Source organism: Anoplopoma fimbria, chromosome 7 (genome assembly GCF_027596085.1).
Source record: "Anoplopoma fimbria isolate UVic2021 breed Golden Eagle Sablefish chromosome 7, Afim_UVic_2022, whole genome shotgun sequence".
NCBI classification, from domain to species: Eukaryota; Metazoa; Chordata; class Actinopteri; order Perciformes; family Anoplopomatidae; genus Anoplopoma; species Anoplopoma fimbria.
Genome location: NC_072455.1, coordinates 4,687,961 through 4,706,582, shown reverse-complemented (window position 1 = coordinate 4,706,582; position 18,622 = coordinate 4,687,961). Strand labels below are relative to the sequence as shown.

The following is an 18,622-nucleotide window of genomic DNA, read 5'->3' as shown; positions in this document are numbered from 1 at the left end:
AACTGGAAAAATAACACATCAAAAGTGTCAAAGAAAACCAATTCACATTACTTTCACAATCAGAAAACACCTGTAAAAACTGAATATTTATAATTATACAGTATTTATATTGTAGTTGCCAGTAAATCTAAAGCCATGAAACCTCTTCCATTCAGCTATTTCTTAATTCTTTCAAATCATCAATGCCATTAATATATTTACTTATTCATCAAACTGTAAAATGCATTTTAAATGAAATATTTTTTTTGTCTTAGACTCATATCAATATCGACTTACCCTTTTGGGATGTCATGCTGAGTGTTATGATCGTCCTTCATCAGGCGCAGATGTTAAATACTCACAGACAAGACACTCCTTGTTCGCTGGGGGTTTAGTCATACCTGTGTTAACTGTTAAGCTCCTCCCTGCGTGTTTACTTTATTTTGTTACACACAATTCGACCCTGAAGTCGAGTAGACAGAATCGTGCAGGAATTTAATGGTGAAGGCGAACCAAATCGTACTGAAACGTTTCATTCACATGCTAAAACACATTATCCCATTATTTGAGCAGCAGCGACGTGATAATACATAGTTCAGGACAAATAAATATGTTTGTATTTCTGTGTAACAAAAATACAATTATAAATGAATATTATGAAAATAATAAAAATGAAGTATGTTCAATTATTGTAACTGTTTCGAGACCAACAAGATGTAACTGATGATTCAGGACAAAACTGTTGTTTAATATGCATAAAGGTCTTGAAAGCGTGAAAGCAAACAGTAAAATAGTGGGCCAACCAGTTCAACAATGAGCTGGAGCTCAGCAATGTGAATCACAGATATACTACACTTAACTACCTCTTCAAAGCAAATAACGTAGTTGTGGTATTTGATGAGTTAAAATGACGTTCTGCCACCATGGAAACAGTTTAACGTGACGTTTCAGCTGCAAAAGCTGTAAAATATCACAATAACTCAACAACACTTTTAAACACAACACCGCCCTGCTGGTTGAAAGTCCTGTGTTTGTTTAACCCATCCACCACCGCCCACCATAAGCAGTCTTTCTCACTGTTTATAACTTTGAGTGTGCATAATCACATAGATTTATTTATTTTTAAGATGCCACAACCATGTAATGCGCCTGTTAAGAGGTCGTGGTCATTTGACATATTTCTGAGAGATCAGACTGAACTTGCTTTGAAGCTCCAAAAAGCCGAGATGCAGGAGCCAATTCTCTGTAGGTTAATCGCTACAAGTGACCCATTTACATTTTCATTTTGTACATTGTAAATATAAAAAATACTGATTATAAGCTCTTTAAGTACGATAGTAAATGTACTTAGTTGCATTTTACCACTGAGACTCTCATATTTCATTAAAAGCAGTTTTATAGTTGAGTTTTTTTTAAGTAAACACACCAACACCCACACATATACACACGTTTACTTCGGTAAACTTACAGGACTGAGGTCATTACTTAGACAAACTCATTTCCCGTAAGTTTGCCAAAGCTCTAACCATAACCACTAATTGATTAACCCTAAATCCACACCTTAACCACTTATCTAATCTAAAATCATGTTTTCCATATGGGGGACATTGTTTTTATTTACCCTGATTGTACAAGATGTCCCTGATTTATTGGTCTTCAGTCTAAAATATGTCTCTGAAAGTAGCATTAATTAACAAATGCATCATAAAACGCTAGACAGGCATATTAATTACCTGTTGCCAAGAATCTTATTGTAGTCATGCTCACATGTACACACCTCTGCTGCAAGCGACGTAGTAGAAGAATAGACTATGTGTCATCTACACCAACATCCACACACGTACACACACACACACACACACACACACACACACACACACACACACACACACACACACACACACACACACACACACACACACACACACACACACACACAGTTCAAATTCTGTCACTTTGGAGGACATTGCATACATTCATTTTCTGTAGAATTACCTTAAATCTAACCGTAACTGCTACATGTCTAATCCTAACCCTTACCCTAATCTTAACCCTAACCCTAACCTAAAGTTATCCTAGCCTAAAACCAAGTCTTAACCCTAAAACATAATGATTTAGGTCATGGGTTTTGCATTTTATTCCCAAAAGGAAGGTGAGTCCCCACAATATGAATGTGTAACCACAACATGAGTAATTCACGGCCACACACTCACACACACATATTTACTTAGGTATGCTTTTGGGAGAGCTACCTTGTGATTGACAAGTCTCTACTTAATCAGAGCGGTATACTACTCCGCAGCCAAACCTTGAGAAAGACATTTTCAAAGCGCTGCTGCCTTACAAAATGTTCTTGTGATCGGAAAACCTTTTATTTTCTCTCAGTCTCCTGACGTGCTCAAAGAAGAAGAAAAACCTGAATCAGTCTGCACATGCGACAGCCGCCCCAGGAAATAGTACGAGTGGTGAATGAAGTGATGGCTCATCCAAACAACATGAGCTCATGTCTGATTCATCGTGTTGAAAGTAACATATTCTCAATTAAGATACTGTGCTCTGTTGTCTTCTTCAAAACAGCATGATGTTCATTTAGTCATTTTTTTGTAATTTTATTATGGTCTATTTAGATTCAAATAGACCATAAAGCAGGGTATGCTTTAGGGTGGGCTTACTGTGATTGACGGGTAACTGCTGCTACCAGAGCCACCAGAGCCATATTCGGCGTCTCTACGTTACTCCTCCGCACTCCAATTATGGTTACTTCTGATAATTGGTTTCAAAAAGTCAATATGGCGATGGCCGTGATCAAAGATGGCGACGGCCAAAACGCCGATCTCGAAGCTTCAAAACGGCAGTCCACAAAACAATGGGTTGCGCCACGATGACTACGTCTACTTCTTATATACAAAACCTGGAGCAAACCCAAACAGATGCATCATGTTTTTTAAAAACTTCATCCTCAAACAACAAAACTTTAAAAATTTATTTTTTTCAACACCTGCTTTGGACAAAAAGAAACAAGGTTATAAAAATATATATATAATAATGTAATATATATATCATATTTATATGCATAGTATAAACTATTGATAGGATGATTTTTATGACAAAAAGAGGTCGTATATTTTTCTACAAATCTCTTTATAAGTTTGTGTCACTTTTTCACATAGTGTGATCTGCCTTAATGCGTTAGTTCAACAGGGTAGTTTGACTAAGGCCAGAAAGCTAGAACATCATATAGTGTTGATGCCATGATATAAATAACTCTTATGTGTGTACATTGGCTACTTAAACTCTGTGGCGGCTTGGCTGTTTTCTGAAACGTCTACCATGTCTTACGTGTTGTGCATAAATATGCTTTAAAAGAAAAATCAGGATTGTTGCCTTAAATGTCTCTTTTTCATCCGATTGAATATCAAGAACTTCCCTCTATTTAGGTAATTTATATATTACAAAATAATCCAAACAATTCGTAATGACTGTAGGCAGTGTATGAGAGAAAGAAGATCTGCAGCATGGATGTAGCAGTGTAAAAATAAAATAAAATAAAGTAAAAGTCAGTGTGAGTGGGTAGAGGAAATTAAGTTATTAAGTAGACCATTATCTACTCCTATTTGACAGATATATGGTTGTTAAGTCTCTGTTAAAGCTCACACACACACACACACACACACACACACACACACACACACACACACACACACACACACACACACACACACACACACACACACACACACAAAGACTGCACTGAAACCTAAGAAGTACTATTTGCTAACACACGTACGAAAACTTCCAAAACAAAACATTATTGCACAAATGCTTTGTTTTCATGTTCAAGCAGCGAGACTATTTTTGTGTCAGCCTCTCAAAGTGTCAGGACGGTATGTCTCCACTAGATTCTTTTCTTGACAATGGGTTTGTAAAACAGACCTTGGTACAAAGTGTTGCATGTCAAAGCTTACCAGATACACTATTGTGAAATGCAAAGAGATTCCTTTTACCTAGTCTGAGCTGTACATTCCGAGAGCTAGATTCCAATCTAGAGTACAGTGCGTCCTCTAAGGTTAGGGCACATCCGCCTTACACTTCACTAGCAAGGACCATGTCACAATGATGATTATTAAGTGATTATATTATAAGAGGAATCTTTTGAAAAATCCAAACAAGTAATGGCAGTGAAGGAGAGGATGAGGGTGGAGGTCATGCCATCAGGCTAGTCTGGGTGTCTGACGTAGGTGGCAGGGGAGAATGTATTGAAGAACCCTATGGGGGTGCAGGCCCTGAGGTTTTTCCTTTTTGCAAGTAGGATTCCCAGTTATGAAAAGATTACGATAAGGGTGGAAAGTTGGAGTTACAAAGTATGTACTGTTTGGGATAGTTCTTTGTCACAACCATAGACTGTTTATAAGAAAGGGACTTAGTTATTGTGAGGTCACCCATTGCTTTGTAGACTGCCGGTTTGAAGCCTCCAGTTCGGCGAGTTGGCCATCGCCATCGTGTTTTTTTTTTGGAGGTGACCATATTTGGACGGAAGAGGAGTGACGTAGAAGCGCTGTATATTGCTCTGGTAGTAAGCTCTATTGTCATAATTTTGTAAAAAAACATCACATTGTATTGAAGAAGACTTGAAACTAGCGATTGAGGTAATAAATCAAGCAAGAATTAGGGTCATTTTCCCATAGATTTCTATTCAATCAGTTCTACTTCTTTTTGCAACGAGAGGATTGTTGGTTTCAGTTGTGGTTTCGGACAGAATTATAGAAAACCCCCAGCCTAACCCTTTGAACTTACTGTTTTTGTTGATTTCTGGTTGGTGATGTCACCATTAGCATTTTTTTGCTAAAAACTGTTGTTGAGTGTGTCTGAGAACAAGCAAGGGATTCTTTGATGTACAAAAAGGGAGTGGTTTGATACTGCAAGCTACACTTTGGATTAAAAAAGTTTGGCTTAAAATGAGCATTGTCTTTACATTATTTAAATCACAGACGTAAATTTAAATAAGACAACTTTGACTTGTTTGTTTTCAGGGCATAAACAGCCATCTCCTTGGTGAATGTCCCGTGTTTGTTATACCTATTTGTTATACCTGTTTCCCTTTGAGACAATGAGAAAGGTTTCCAAGGAACAATTTGGTCCGACATGCCCTCAGTTAACTATGCACCTCTTCTTGTCTTTTGTATGTGCTATTTTGGTGCTGTTGAAAACACATGTGCACATAACCACAATAATATAACCTTTTTTTCACATAGTTGCTGAGTTTTCCTCATTTATTTTGGTGTAAAGTCTCACAAATTAGATATCTAAATGCAGATTCTTATTGATGGGAGCCATCTCACTATTCACGTGTTTTCAAACACATTTAAATACAGGCTGTTTGGAAACAGAAAAAATATATTTTTCTGACAAAACAAAATTGTATATGCTTGATTGAGATGTTTTTTGCCGTTGTCCAAATCAAAACCTTCCCAATGAAACAAATTCTTGAAGACATCTCTCCATTTTCGTATCATATATTGTGGCATCCCGCCCCTTAAACCTCGGCCCGGACGGGCCCGAGGGTTCGTGTTGGATGGCATATACCACCGCCATCCACTAGCCGGCGACAAAGAGCCTCCCCTAGGGCTCGCTAATGGACGAGAGTGCGAACAGCTGGCGGTGGAGAGGACGAGACCCGGAAGCCACGATATAAGGAGCCGGCATGCGGCAACCAGGGGCAGAAGAGGAGCGACAGCGACCTGGAGAGGACAGCCGACCCAGCGCGCCATTTAGAGGCTCACGGAGACCCTAAAGTCGTGTGCACAAGTTATTCTGTTTTTGTGAAACATTAAATGCCGAGTGAGGCTTCACCTGTACGTGACTAAGCGATTTATTCCGGGATTCTGACCCACGGGGGAACGGGATCCCACATATGGTGGAGAGTACAAGCCTAAGAAGAACCCACTACGAACCCCCGGTAAGACGAACTACCCAACCGGAATGCAGAACCCGGATGGAGCCGCGGCGGCGGCTGCGGCTACACAGCGGGAGACGGCGGAGAACTAAAGCTGTGTTACGGCTCACGCAACACGCAGTCCGGGACGCCCCGACCGCCGCCCCGACCAGCCGACTCACCAAGCTCGGGCCCGACGATGACGTGGAGGCGTATCTCGAGACCTTTGAGCGGACCGCCCAGAGGGAGAACTGGCCAGTGGAGCAGTGGGCCCACATCGTGGCTCCCTTTCTCACCGGTCCTGCCCAGCAGGCGAGCCAAGATCTGTCAGCGGAGGCCGCCAGGCAGTACCCCGCCCTCAAACAGGCAATCCTGGCGTACTACGGACATAACCTCGCGGCCCGCGCGCAACGTATCCACGACTGGCGTTTCGACGCCCGGGCGCGGTGCGGACGCAGATTGCACAACTCGGTCGGTTGGTGAAGAGGTGGCTAACCTCCGGAGAAGGACCCAGCCCTATAGATAGGGTAATTATAGACCACTCCATACGCCAGCTACCGCCGGATGCCTGCAGGGTACTGGCCCACCACCACCCCGTCACCATAGATGACCTGGTCAGGCAGCTGGAGAATTGGCAGGTGGCCCAGCGGCTGAGCAACCGGACCTATACCACCCCACGACCCGCCGAGACCCGCTGAGACCGACGGGGACCCACGACCGGGGCTCCCGCAGCTGCACCGGTCCCACCGCTCGTAACCCCGGAGAGTCGCGAATGGAGACGCTGTTACGAGTGTGATCAGCCCGGCCATATAGCGCGCTACTGCCCTGGAAAGCAGGACGTGTCAATGCCGTCGGCCTACGCGGACTGGGGGGACCGGCCCTGCATGCTGGCCACCTGCTGGACACAGACGGCGCCCCCAGAGCCCGACCATACCGGCAAGGGTGATGAACCTAGACACGCAGGCCATATTGGACACCGGCAGCGTGGTCACCCTCCTCCGCCCCGACTTGGCGGGAGGGAGGGGAGGGGGATCCCATGGACGTGGCCTGCGTGCATGGGGATATACGGACCTATAAAACATGCCATGTGGTCGTACGTACACCACATGGTGTGTTTACAGCACGGGCGGGGATTGTACCCCACCTCCCGGTTCCGCTCTTAATTGGGAGGGACTGCCCAATATTTAACCGGCTGTGGGACCCAACGCGAGAACTCCGGAACAAGAGAGAACCTCCCCGCCGGGGGCGAGGAGAGCTCGGCAGGCGTACGGGGTCACACGGCGCCCGTCGTCCCTCAGGGAATCGACGGCAGAGGACCAGGAGTCCGAGGGGGACGGACCCTCCCAACCCGGATCACCGGGACCCCAACCCGGCACCCCGGACACCCTCACAGCGTCCGAGCAACCCAACCCCCGGAGGACCCGGAGAGCTCCCCCTCACCGAGTTTTCCGATTTCATTCCGGAGAAGGAGGTAGGCTCGGCCCGACCAGGACAGTTCGCCAGCGCCCAGCTCCAAGACGAGGCCCTGAAACACGCTTGGAGCCATGTGGTGGCCCACGACGGTCAGGCCCGGGACTCGGTGAGTCACACGTTGCACCCACATTTTAGCACGAGGAGGGGGCTGTTATATAGAGTAGTGGAAGGAGAGGAGGGAGTAAGGGAACAATTGGTGGTTCCCCGGGCGTACGTGAGCAAGGTGCTGTTTATGGCCCACACCCACCTCCTAGGAGCCCATTTGGGCATGGACAAGACCCGAGAGCGGGTCCTCGCGCGGTTTTATTGGCCGGGGTAAAAAGGGACGTGGAGCGCCATTGTCTGGGGTGCCCCGAGTGTCAGAGGGTAGCGCCTAGGGCCACAGTCAGAAGCCCCCTTATTCCCATGCCAATAATAGAGACTCCTTTCGAGCGGATAGCTATGGACATTGTGGGGCCCCTCCCCAAGACCAGCCGGGGTCATCGATATATCCTGGTCCTGGTGGACTACGCCACCCGGTACCCCGAGGCCCTACCCCTGCGCGCAGCCACCGCGGGCGGTCGCCCGGGAGCTGATGCTCCTCTTTAGCCGGGTGGGGATAGCCAAGGAGGTGTTAACCGATCAAGGCTCATGCTTCATGTCCCGGGTAATGAAGGAATTACTCAGTTTCCTGCAGGTGAAGCAGCTCCGGACCTCCGTCTACCACCCCCAGACCGATGGCTTGGTGGAACGCTTTAACCGGACATTAAAACAGATGCTGAAGAAGGCCATGGCTATAGATGGTAAGAACTGGGACCAGCTATTACCCCATGTGCTTTTCGCAGTCCGGGAGGTGCCCCAGGCATCCACCGGATTCTCACCGTTCGAGCTGCTGTACGGACGGAGGCCCCGCGGCATCTTGGACATCGCCAAGGAAGCATGGGAGAGCCAGCCGTCACCCCACCGCACCACCCTGGACCACGTAGAGCAGGTGAGGGACCGCATGGCCCGAGTGTGGCCCATCGTCCGAGAACACCTCCGGCAAGCCCAGCAGGTCCAAGCGAGGGTCTACAACCGGGGAGCCCAGCTGCGAACCCTCCATCCTGGGGAGCTGGTCCTGGTCCTGGTCCCCACGGCTGAGTGCAAATTCCTGGCCAAGTGGCAGGGACCTTATGAGGTGGTTGAACGGGTGGGAAAGTGAACTACCGGGTTAGACAACCGGGGAGGCGGAAGCCCACCCAGGTCTATCACATTAACATATTGAAACAGTGGCGAGGGGAAGGGAACCCCTGACCCTGCCCCCCCCCCTGGCGCTGGCGGCCCGACAAGAGATCCCGGAGGTTCCGGTGGGCGAGGACCTCAGCCCAGCCCAAAAGCGAGACTTGGATGACCTTGTCATGCAGCACCGGGACGTGTTTTCCGAACTTCCGGGGAGGACCACAGTCGCCCATCATGACATCCGGACGGCGCCGGGAGTGAAGGTGAGAGTTCCACCCTACAGGATCCCGGAGGCCCGGAGAGAGGCCATCCAGGCCGAAGTCCGCCGGATGCTACAGCTCGGTGTCATCGAAGAGTCGCGCAGTGCCTGGTCCAGCCCGGTGGTCCTCGTACCAAAGCCAGATGGATCTTACCGGTTCTGTAACGACTTCCGGAGGCTGAATGAGGCGTCCGAGTTCGACGCCTACCCCATGCCCCGGGTGGACGAGTTGATCGAACGCCTGGGTCCAGCCCGGTATCTTTCGACCTTGGACCTAACCAAGGGATATTGGCAGGTACCGTTGACCAGGGCGGCCCGGGAGAAAACGGCGTTCTCAACTCCAGGGGGGCTCTACCAGTACACCGTCCTCCCCTTTGGAGTACATGGAGCGCCGGCCACCTTCCAACGCATGATGGACCAGATCCTGAGGCCCCACCAGGACTACGCGGCGGCCTACATAGATGACATCATCATATATAGCCACAGCTGGGATGTCCACCTCCGCCAGCTGAGGGCGGTGCTAGGGGAGCTGCGGAAGGCGGGCCTCACGGCCAACCCGGCCAAGTGCAGGCTCGGACAGGAGGAGACGGCGTACCTGGGGTACCAGGTGGGGCGGGGATCATCCGACCCCAAGAGAGTAAGGTGGCCGCCATCAGGGACTGGCCCGAACCCCGCACCAAGAAACAGGTGAAGTCGTTTCTAGGGCTGGTTGGATACTACCAGCGATTTATACCCGGGTTCGCCACGCTGGCCAGCCCCCTGAACGACCTGACCCGGAAGGCCCTGCCGGATCGGATCACCTGGTCCGAGGCTGCTGACCAGGCCTTTGGGACGCTCCGCGAAGCTTTATGCGCGGAGCCGCTACTCATAACCCCTGACTTTGCTTCCCCTCTGTTAGTGCACACGGACGCCTCTGAGGTCGGGTTGGGGGGAGTCCTGTCCCAGGTCCGGGCAGGAGAGGAGCACCCAATCATGTACATCAGCCGGAAACTACTGCCGAACGAACGAAACTACTCGACGGTAGAAAAAGAGGCCCTGGCCATCAAGTGGAGCCTCGACAAGCTGAGGTACTACCTCCTAGGGCGGGAGTTCACTCTGGTCACCGACCACGCGCCACTAAAGTGGATGGCAGGCGCCAAAACACGAACGCCCGAGTGACACGATGGTTCCTGGCCCTACAGGACTTTAGATTCAAGGTGGACCACCGACCGGGCCGAGAGCACGCCAACGCCGACGCCCTGTCACGACGGGACGCTTGCCTGGGTGGATTCCCCGGCTACCGGAGGCCTGAGCAAACGGTGGGGGAGTGTGGCATCCCGCCCCTTAAACCTCGGCCCGGACGGGCCCGAGGGTTCGTGTTGGATGGCATATACCACCGCCATCCACTAGCCGGCGACAAAGAGCCTCCCCTAGGGCTCGCTAATGGACGAGAGTGCGAACAGCTGGCGGTGGAGAGGACGAGACCCGGAAGCCACGATATAAGGAGCCGGCATGCGGCAACCAGGGGCAGAAGAGGAGCGACAGCGACCTGGAGAGGACAGCCGACCCAGCGCGCCATTTAGAGGCTCACGGAGACCCTAAAGTCGTGTGCACAAGTTATTCTGTTTTTGTGAAACATTAAATGCCGAGTGAGGCTTCACCTGTACGTGACTAAGCGATTTATTCCGGGATTCTGACCCACGGGGGAACGGGATCCCACAATATGGTTAGATGGCTGAAGTGACTTGTTTTGTTATTGTTTCACAACTTCTATTTACTTCTTCTACACATTTTACTGGTGGATTACAGCCATGCATGAATTGTAGCATATACTGCCAACATCTGACCCAATTACGGTGTAGCCGAGATCATTTTTCACCAAGGTTAGGGATGCAGTTTTAAATACGCGATCTACATTTTAAATTTGAAACAAAAAACAAAAACACATTAAAACTACGTGGTTACGTTGAGTAAAAACATTACAGTTTGACTTAAAACAAGTATGTCTGTTACACTATTTCAATTACAGACATCAATTAAAATCAGTCAACTTTGACTCTTCACATGGGACACAAACAGCAATCTTCTGGGTGAAAGTCCCGTGTTTGTTTGACCCACCTGTCCACCTCAACCTAGTTTCCAATGTGGACTCCCGCTGACAATGATTAGAAACATGTTTGTTATACATCAAAAACAAACTCAATCATATATATATATAAATATAAATACATTTCCCTTGACACTCAAATGACAATGAACAGGATGTGTAAACTGTTACGGATTACAGTAAATGAAATGTCACATTCAGAAATATCAGATGTGACGACGAATGTTGACCTCTTTTAACGGTTACGGGAATGATCGTGACCACAAGCCTTTTGTCCTATGAGCATTTGATCTCACATGGTTAAAATCATTGGTAAAGTATACATTCATGCTTCACAATGAGCAATGACACAGCACGTGCCCTAACCCTAACCCAATCATTTTAGAAATACACTGCTCATTAATTGCGTGTGACACATTCAGTCTTGGCAGCTTACCCTTTGTCTACCCAGGCTGGCAAAGTAAGTTTGCAAACAAGTTTGAATGTAGGTCACCTGAAGAAAATGCTATGGATTTCTCCATTTGTATTGTAAATCATTTGTAAATCATTTGTAAATCATTTGTCACATTTGTCCCTTTTTCTGTTTTGTTGAACAGTGATTTACTTTTAGAGACTTTAATTGCTAGAAAGATTCATGTAGATGTGGTCTTACTTAAACAATACATAGACCAAGCAGTGCGAGTGGTAATGCCAGCCTGCTTATGTTCTCACAGTAACAACTCAAATTCTGATATTTAGCAAATAAAAGTATACCACATTCATCATCTTAAATTAGTGTGTTTGAATGTTAATGTTTGCCGATCTTGAAGCTTCAAAACGGCAGTCCACAAAACAATGGGTTGCGCCACGATGACTACGTCTACTTCTTATATACAAAACCTGGAGCAAACCCAAACAGATGCATCATGTTTTTTAAAAACTTCATCCTCAAACAACAAAACTTTAAAAAAAAAAAATTTTCAACACCTGCTTTGGACAAAAAGAAACAAGGTTATAAAAAAAATAAAAAATAAAATATATATATATATAATAATGTAATATATATATCATATTTATATGCATAGTATAAACTATTGATAGGATGATTTTTATGACAAAAAGAGGTTGAATATTTTTCTACAAATCTCTTTATAAGTTTGTGTCACTTTTTCACATAGTGTGATCTGCCTTAATGCGTTAGTTCAACAGGGTAGTTTGACTAAGGCCAGAAAGCTAGAACATCATATAGTGTTGATGCCATGATATAAATAACTCTTATGTGTGTACATTGGCTACTTAAACTCTGTGGCGGCTTGGCTGTTTTCTGAAACGTCTACCATGTCTTACGTGTTGTGCATAAATATGCTTTAAAATTTGTTGCCTTAAATGTCTCTTTTTCATCCGATTGAATATCAAGAACTTCCCTCTATTTAGGTAATTTATATATTACAAAATAATCCAAACAATTCGTAATGACTGTAGGCAGTGTATGAGAGAAAGAAGATCTGCAGCATGGATGTAGCAGTGTAAAAATAAAATAAAATAAAGTAAAAGTCAGTGTGAGTGGGTAGAGGAAATTAAGTTATTAAGTAGACCATTATCTACTCCTATTTGACAGATATATGGTTGTTAAGTCTCTGTTAAAGCTCACACACACACACACACACACACACACACACACACACACACACACACACACACACACACACACACACACACACACACACACACACACACACACAAAGACTGCACTGAAACCTAAGAAGTACTATTTGCTAACACACGTACGAAAACTTCCAAAACAAAACATTATTGCACAAATGCTTTGTTTTCATGTGCAGCGAGACTATTTTTGTGTCAGCCTCTCAAAGTGTCAGGACGGTATGTCTCCACTAGATTCTTATCTTGACAATGGGTTTGGAAAACAGACCTTGGTACAAAGTGTTGCATGTCAAAGCTTACCAGATACACTATTGTGAAATGCAAAGAGATTCCTTTTACCTAGTCTGAGCTGTACATTCCGAGAGCTAGATTCCAATCTAGAGTACAGTGCGTCCTCTAAGGTTAGGGCACATCCGCCTTACACTTCACTAGCAATAATAATAATAATAATAATAATCAATCCTTTATTAGTCCCACAATGGGGAAATTATTTCTCTGCATTTAACCCATCCCGGAGGAGCAGTGGGCATCCCCGGGGAGCAACTTAGGTGTCTTGCTCACACCTCGGCATTCCGGTAGAGGGGTTTGAACCACCAACCTTGTGGTTACGGGACAAGCGCTCTACCTCATGTGCCACAGCCGCCCCAAGGACCCAAGGACCATGTCACAATGATGATTATTAAGTGATTATATTATAAGAGGAATCTTTTGAAAAATCCAAACAAGTAATGGCAGTGAAGGAGAGGATGAGGGTGGAGGTCATGCCATCAGGCTAGTCTGGGTGTCTGACGTAGGTGGCAGGGGAGAATGTATTGAAGAACCCTATGGGGGTGCAGGCCCTGAGGTTTTTCCTTTTTGCAAGTAGGATTCCCAGTTATGAAAAGATTACGATAAGGGTGGAAAGTTGGAGTTACAAAGTATGTACTGTTTGGGATAGTTCTTTGTCACAACCATAGACTGTTTATAAGAAAGGGACTTAGTTATTGTGAGGTCACCTATTGCTTTGTAGACTGCCGGTTTGAAGCCTCCAGTTCGGCGAGTTGGCCATCGCCATCGTGTTTTTTTTTTTTTTTTGGAGGTGACCATATTTGGACGGAAGAGGAGTGACGTAGAAGCGCTGTATATTGCTCTGGTAGTAAGCTCTATTGTCATAATTTTGTAAAAAAACATCACATTGTATTGAAGAAGACTTGAAACTAGCGATTGAGGTAATAAATCAAGCAAGAATTAGGGTCATTTTCCCATAGATTTCTATTCAATCAGTTCTACTTCTTTTTGCAACGAGAGGATTGTTGGTTTCAGTTGTGGTTTCGGACAGAATTATAGAAAAACCCCAGCCTAACCCTTTGAACTTACTGTTTTTGTTGATTTCTGGTAGGTGATGTCACCATTAGCATTTTTTTTGCTAAAAACTGTTGTTGAGTGTGTCTGAGAACAAGCAAGGGATTCTTTGATGTACAAAAAGGGAGTGGTTTGATACTGCAAGCTACACTTTGGATTAAAAAAGTTTGGCTTAAAATGAGCATTGTCTTTACATTATTTAAATCACAGACGTAAATTTAAATAAGACAACTTTGACTTGTTTGTTTTCAGGGCATAAACAGCCATCTCCTTGGTGAATGTCCCGTGTTTGTTATACCTGTTTGTTATACCTGTTTCCCTTTGAGACAATGAGAAAGGTTTCCAAGAAACAATTTGGTCCGACATGCCCTCACTTAACTATGCACCTCTTCTTGTCTTTTGTATGTGCTATTTTGGTGGTATATTTCTGAGGGGGATATACAATTCTGTGACAAAATGTCTATCAATCGTTTTTTGAGATATTTCAACTAAAACTACAGATTTCAGCCTCACAAGGAATATCACCGCTGGTGCCAATGGAAATTAGGATTCATTCTTTTGGAACCACGAATGTCCAAACAAATGTACAAAATGTCATTGAAAAGCATCAAATAGCTGAGATCTTTCGGTCTAGACCAAACTGTTGACCCGACCAATGGACCAACATTGCCAAAGTCCAATATGTTAAATATATAGAAGTACAAGCATGTAATATCCAAGTGAAGTACACTACTTTACATTTTTCTTACAGTATTTGATGAATGTTACTTTTAATCTTTGAATACAATTTTTCTGACAGATAATAAGTCTAATGCTGTTTGTTTAAGTTATTAGATAACAGTTTTCTGGTAAGCTCTTTTAACACTATGTTCCAGCTGTTATTTAAAATAAATGGGTCATTCAGTTAGACCCACGACGCCGAGAAGTCTCAAAATTAAGGTTCAGCGTCTCAGAACCGACCCTCCATATCACGTTATATAAACTTTTGTCTGCATTATCCCCAGCTAACAGCATGTTAAGCTAGCTGTTATCACTGGAAACATGCTGCTAAACCCAAGTTAAGTAATGCTTTTGCACACATTAGATCAATACATATTTAGTAGTAAGTAAATAAGTAAATAATTTGCATGATCGGCATATTTTCCTTTAAAAACTAAAGGTTGAATAAGAAAAAGACTTTGCAGTTACATATATTAATATTGCCGGCAACCTATACAAATTGCAAAATAAGAAAGTCAACAAAGTTAAACATTTATAATACATCATTAAATGACAAATGAATTGCTTCTCTCAAAATTTTCAAAATATATATTTTATTTGCAGTTAAACAATTTGTATCTTGAGTGATAAATTGCTCATTTAGGCAACGTCATGAAGTTGCACAGTTCATGCAACATTTAGAGCATTTTAATACAGGCTACATTTATATACACATGGGTCTGAAAACTATTCAGGAATAATGTAAACATTGCTGCCATCTTTTAGGCAGTAAAAGTGTGTGCAAAGGCAAGTCGTGACATTTAGCTTGTTGCAGTCCAGAGTTGGTCAAATACTAGTCAAGTAAAATAAATATAGAATTATATACAGTGTATAAACAAAATGTTTGACATCAGGTAACCTCATCCTTTCTTATGACTCATGACATAGCTGACTCAATGGTCAAAGAATTTTTCAACTGCACCATTTTCTCCATCTGGCATGGAACATCTGTTTAATGCTGGTCTTCTTGTCCCCCAAAGAAGTCTGCAAAAGGTCAAAAATGCATGCAAAACACATTACATACAAGAGTAAAGCAAGTAAAAGGAATGGTTTCATAAAAAAAAAAGAAGATGAGCGCTATAAAAGAAAAGTTCTCTCACCTTGACCCTCTTCCTCTCCTCCTCAATGAGGACTAAGTTGTGCTGTTTGTGTTCCTTCTCTGTGCATTTCACACAAACAGGCTTCTGGTCGCTCTTGCAGAACATCGTCAGCGGCCTCTTGTGTTTTCTGCAGAGATGACTGGCGATGAAACTGTCCGAATCCGTCAGCTGGTGTGTCTGCAGGGCTGCTTCCGACGGTGATTTGTCTCCACAGCAGATGTTACAGGGAACTTCGCACCTTTTGATCATAATTCAAATCTGTTAAATCTCAATTTTGATAAAAAAAAAAATTTGGTTTACTATGGCTTGCTTTAAAAAAGTGAGAGAGATAGTGTTCAATAACAAACCTTTCATATAATTCAATGATTGCAGCAAAACCTAGGTTGATGCTGAGGTTCGGGCGCTTTCTGTATTTCTTTTTGCACAGCGGACACTCAGGCTCTCTCTTCATATCCCAAAAACCTTCAATGCAGTCCAGGCAAAAGTTGTGTCCACAGGCTAGGGTGGTCGGCTTGATGAAGATGTCAAGACAGATGCAGCAACTGGACTGCTCTTCCAACACGACTGCAAAGGTCATGTTTGCAACTGGAAAAATAACATTATATTACTTAAACATGCCACTGGCGTGAAATTCAGGCTCACAGTTTTATAGTGTGCAAATGAAGATGTTAGTTAATCCTGAGATTGTTGGGACATTATCTAATTTCACATGCAATACGTCTTTAATGACATTTAAATCTGTCACATAACTGCTATGAACAACTTTTGACAATGCAAGTTTGTCTTATAGTTTTTAAACAGTCAGGCGACACAGAAACTATAATTAAAAAGACTTTTCCTTCAGATGACAGTTTACAAAGGCAGCATGGGTTGACGAGACACCGTAAATGAGTAAAAACCATTGCAACACTTGAATTTTTTAAGTTACCAGAAAGAGTAAAAGAAAACCAATTCACATAACTTTCACAATCAGATTTCAGATCGTCTTATCCACAGAAAGAAAACCACAAATAACGAGAAATAAAACCATTTAGTATTGATCTATAAACAGAAGTTATATTGTCCCCTTGCCCTTTCTTCCAGACCTTTAAGACAAACATAACATAACTTTAAAGTGTTTTAAATATCTGTGCACAAGAATGTTTAAGCAGAAAATATAAAAGACCGACTAAATATGCAGTATTTATATTGGAGTTGCCATGAAACCTGTTTCATTTTGTTATTTCTTAAGTCGTTCTAACCATTAATGCCATTATGTATATAAAATATACCATTAATAGAAGAAAACATTTAAAATTAAGCATTTTTTCTACTTTAAATTACCACATTTTATCTATCTTACCTGGTTGTGTTGTCATGTCGTGTGTCCTGATTGTTCTCACAAGACGTAGCATAAAGTGCAGCATGCAGTGTGGTTTAAATACTCATAGACACTCCTTGTTTTGCAGTCGGATTAGTCACTCTTGTCTAATTACCGTTTAGCTGCTACTTGCCAGTTTAAAAATATTTTTTTCTCATCCCCGAATTACTCTAGTACATCGTGTTCCTTGGCATGTACAGTTGTACATTCTGTCATGTACAGTTGTACATTCTGTGACAGAATAATATGTACCAAAAAGGTTCCATGGGCAAATCTGTTGAGTGTGTTGGGATTAAACATATATTACTTTACGTTGTACAGTGTGCCTCAGGAAAGGTTTGTGCAATTCTTTGATCTAAAATCATTCCAGAGATATATGAATAATGCATTAAAAAGCCCAACAATATAGAATAACAACTTGAACAACTTCTGCAATCAAATCTTCATTGTATTCAACAAAAGTCACTAAACACATGATTTCATTATTTAATGCTGGAGAAATCTGAATTAATACCAATTGAATAGTCCCTCTTGCAAGCTTTAAAAATAAAGTAAGAAAACTTAAACATCACAATTAAACACCACACCACTCTATTTTTTTTAAACCACATGTACACCTGAATAAACATACTACCAATTGGATTTTTTTAGCCATTTCTGTTAAATTTACTCTCTTTTATTATAGGGTGTATCGAACAAAATCAACTAATTTATTTTAATGAATTGATTTGCCAAGAGAAAGGTCAAAGTTTAGGATAAGTGCATTAATCATAAGTTCAAGATGTGTTGCTGTGTACTTCTTAATTGTTCTGTTCAGATTCACATCAGTTGTGTGCTTCTGCAACCTTCCAAGGAAGAATGAATATATATATACGTATAGTTAAATATGTACTGTACATATTCTGGTTTATGGTTGATGAAAGAAAATGGACAAGTTTAATTTGTCTCAAAAGCCTGGACGAATGCCTATTAATTAGCATTTATTCAGATTTCTCATGTATTTAATAGTGAAATCATGTTGAAGACAACGTTCTAGTTAGTTTTCTACATTGTAAGACTTTTTTATGCATTATTCATAAATCTCTGGATTGATTTTTAGATTGAAGAATTACACAACATTTGTCTGAGGCACACTTTACAATGTGAAACACTATATGTTTAATCACTCACACGTGACACATTTTCGTACGTATTATTCTGTCAGGTATTTTTTCACACCATCCTCAACAATAATTGATCACGTTTTGGCTGCTGCTCAATAACATTCAAGCCGGGAAGTAATGACCTAAATAAATAATTACAGCATGTGATTCAAACATTCCAGCACATGTTGGTCTGTAGCTGAGGGCCAACCCTTCAATACCTGAACGAGATTGACTACATGACCGTAGGATTGTGTTTAGGAAAAATGTAATCAATTGAAGCCAAAGTACAAGACGTACTAAAATGTTTGAGACATTGTCAGAGACACATTGCTTTCTTTCAGCTGAATCCT

General features: G+C 43.2%; 1 protein-coding gene across 1 annotated transcript; it reads right to left on the bottom strand.

The window, feature by feature from the left end:
- Positions 1–15,579: 15,579 nt before the first annotated feature.
- Positions 15,580–16,344, bottom strand: LOC129093854 (tripartite motif-containing protein 26-like). The gene is made up of 3 exons (XM_054601976.1): positions 16,068–16,344; positions 15,768–15,997; positions 15,580–15,651 (listed from the first exon to the last, which is right to left on the bottom strand). The coding sequence occupies exons 1-3, from the start codon at positions 16,342–16,344 to the stop codon at positions 15,580–15,582; spliced, it is 579 nt and encodes a 192-aa protein (XP_054457951.1).
- Positions 16,345–18,622: the final 2,278 nt, after the last annotated feature.

Excerpts from the sequence above, each read along its gene's own strand:
- LOC129093854 (XM_054601976.1), bottom strand. The coding sequence starts at position 16,344 with ATGACCTTTGCAGTCGTGTTGGAAGAGCAGTCCAGTTGCTGCATCTGT. Across the intron at positions 15,998-16,067 it reads CTTTTTTAAAGCAAGCCATA|TTCCCTGTAACATCTGCTGT; the intron begins GTAAACCAAATT and ends AAAGGTGCGAAG. Across the intron at positions 15,652-15,767 it reads AGGAGAGGAAGAGGGTCAAG|ACTTCTTTGGGGGACAAGAA; the intron begins GTGAGAGAACTT and ends GACCTTTTGCAG.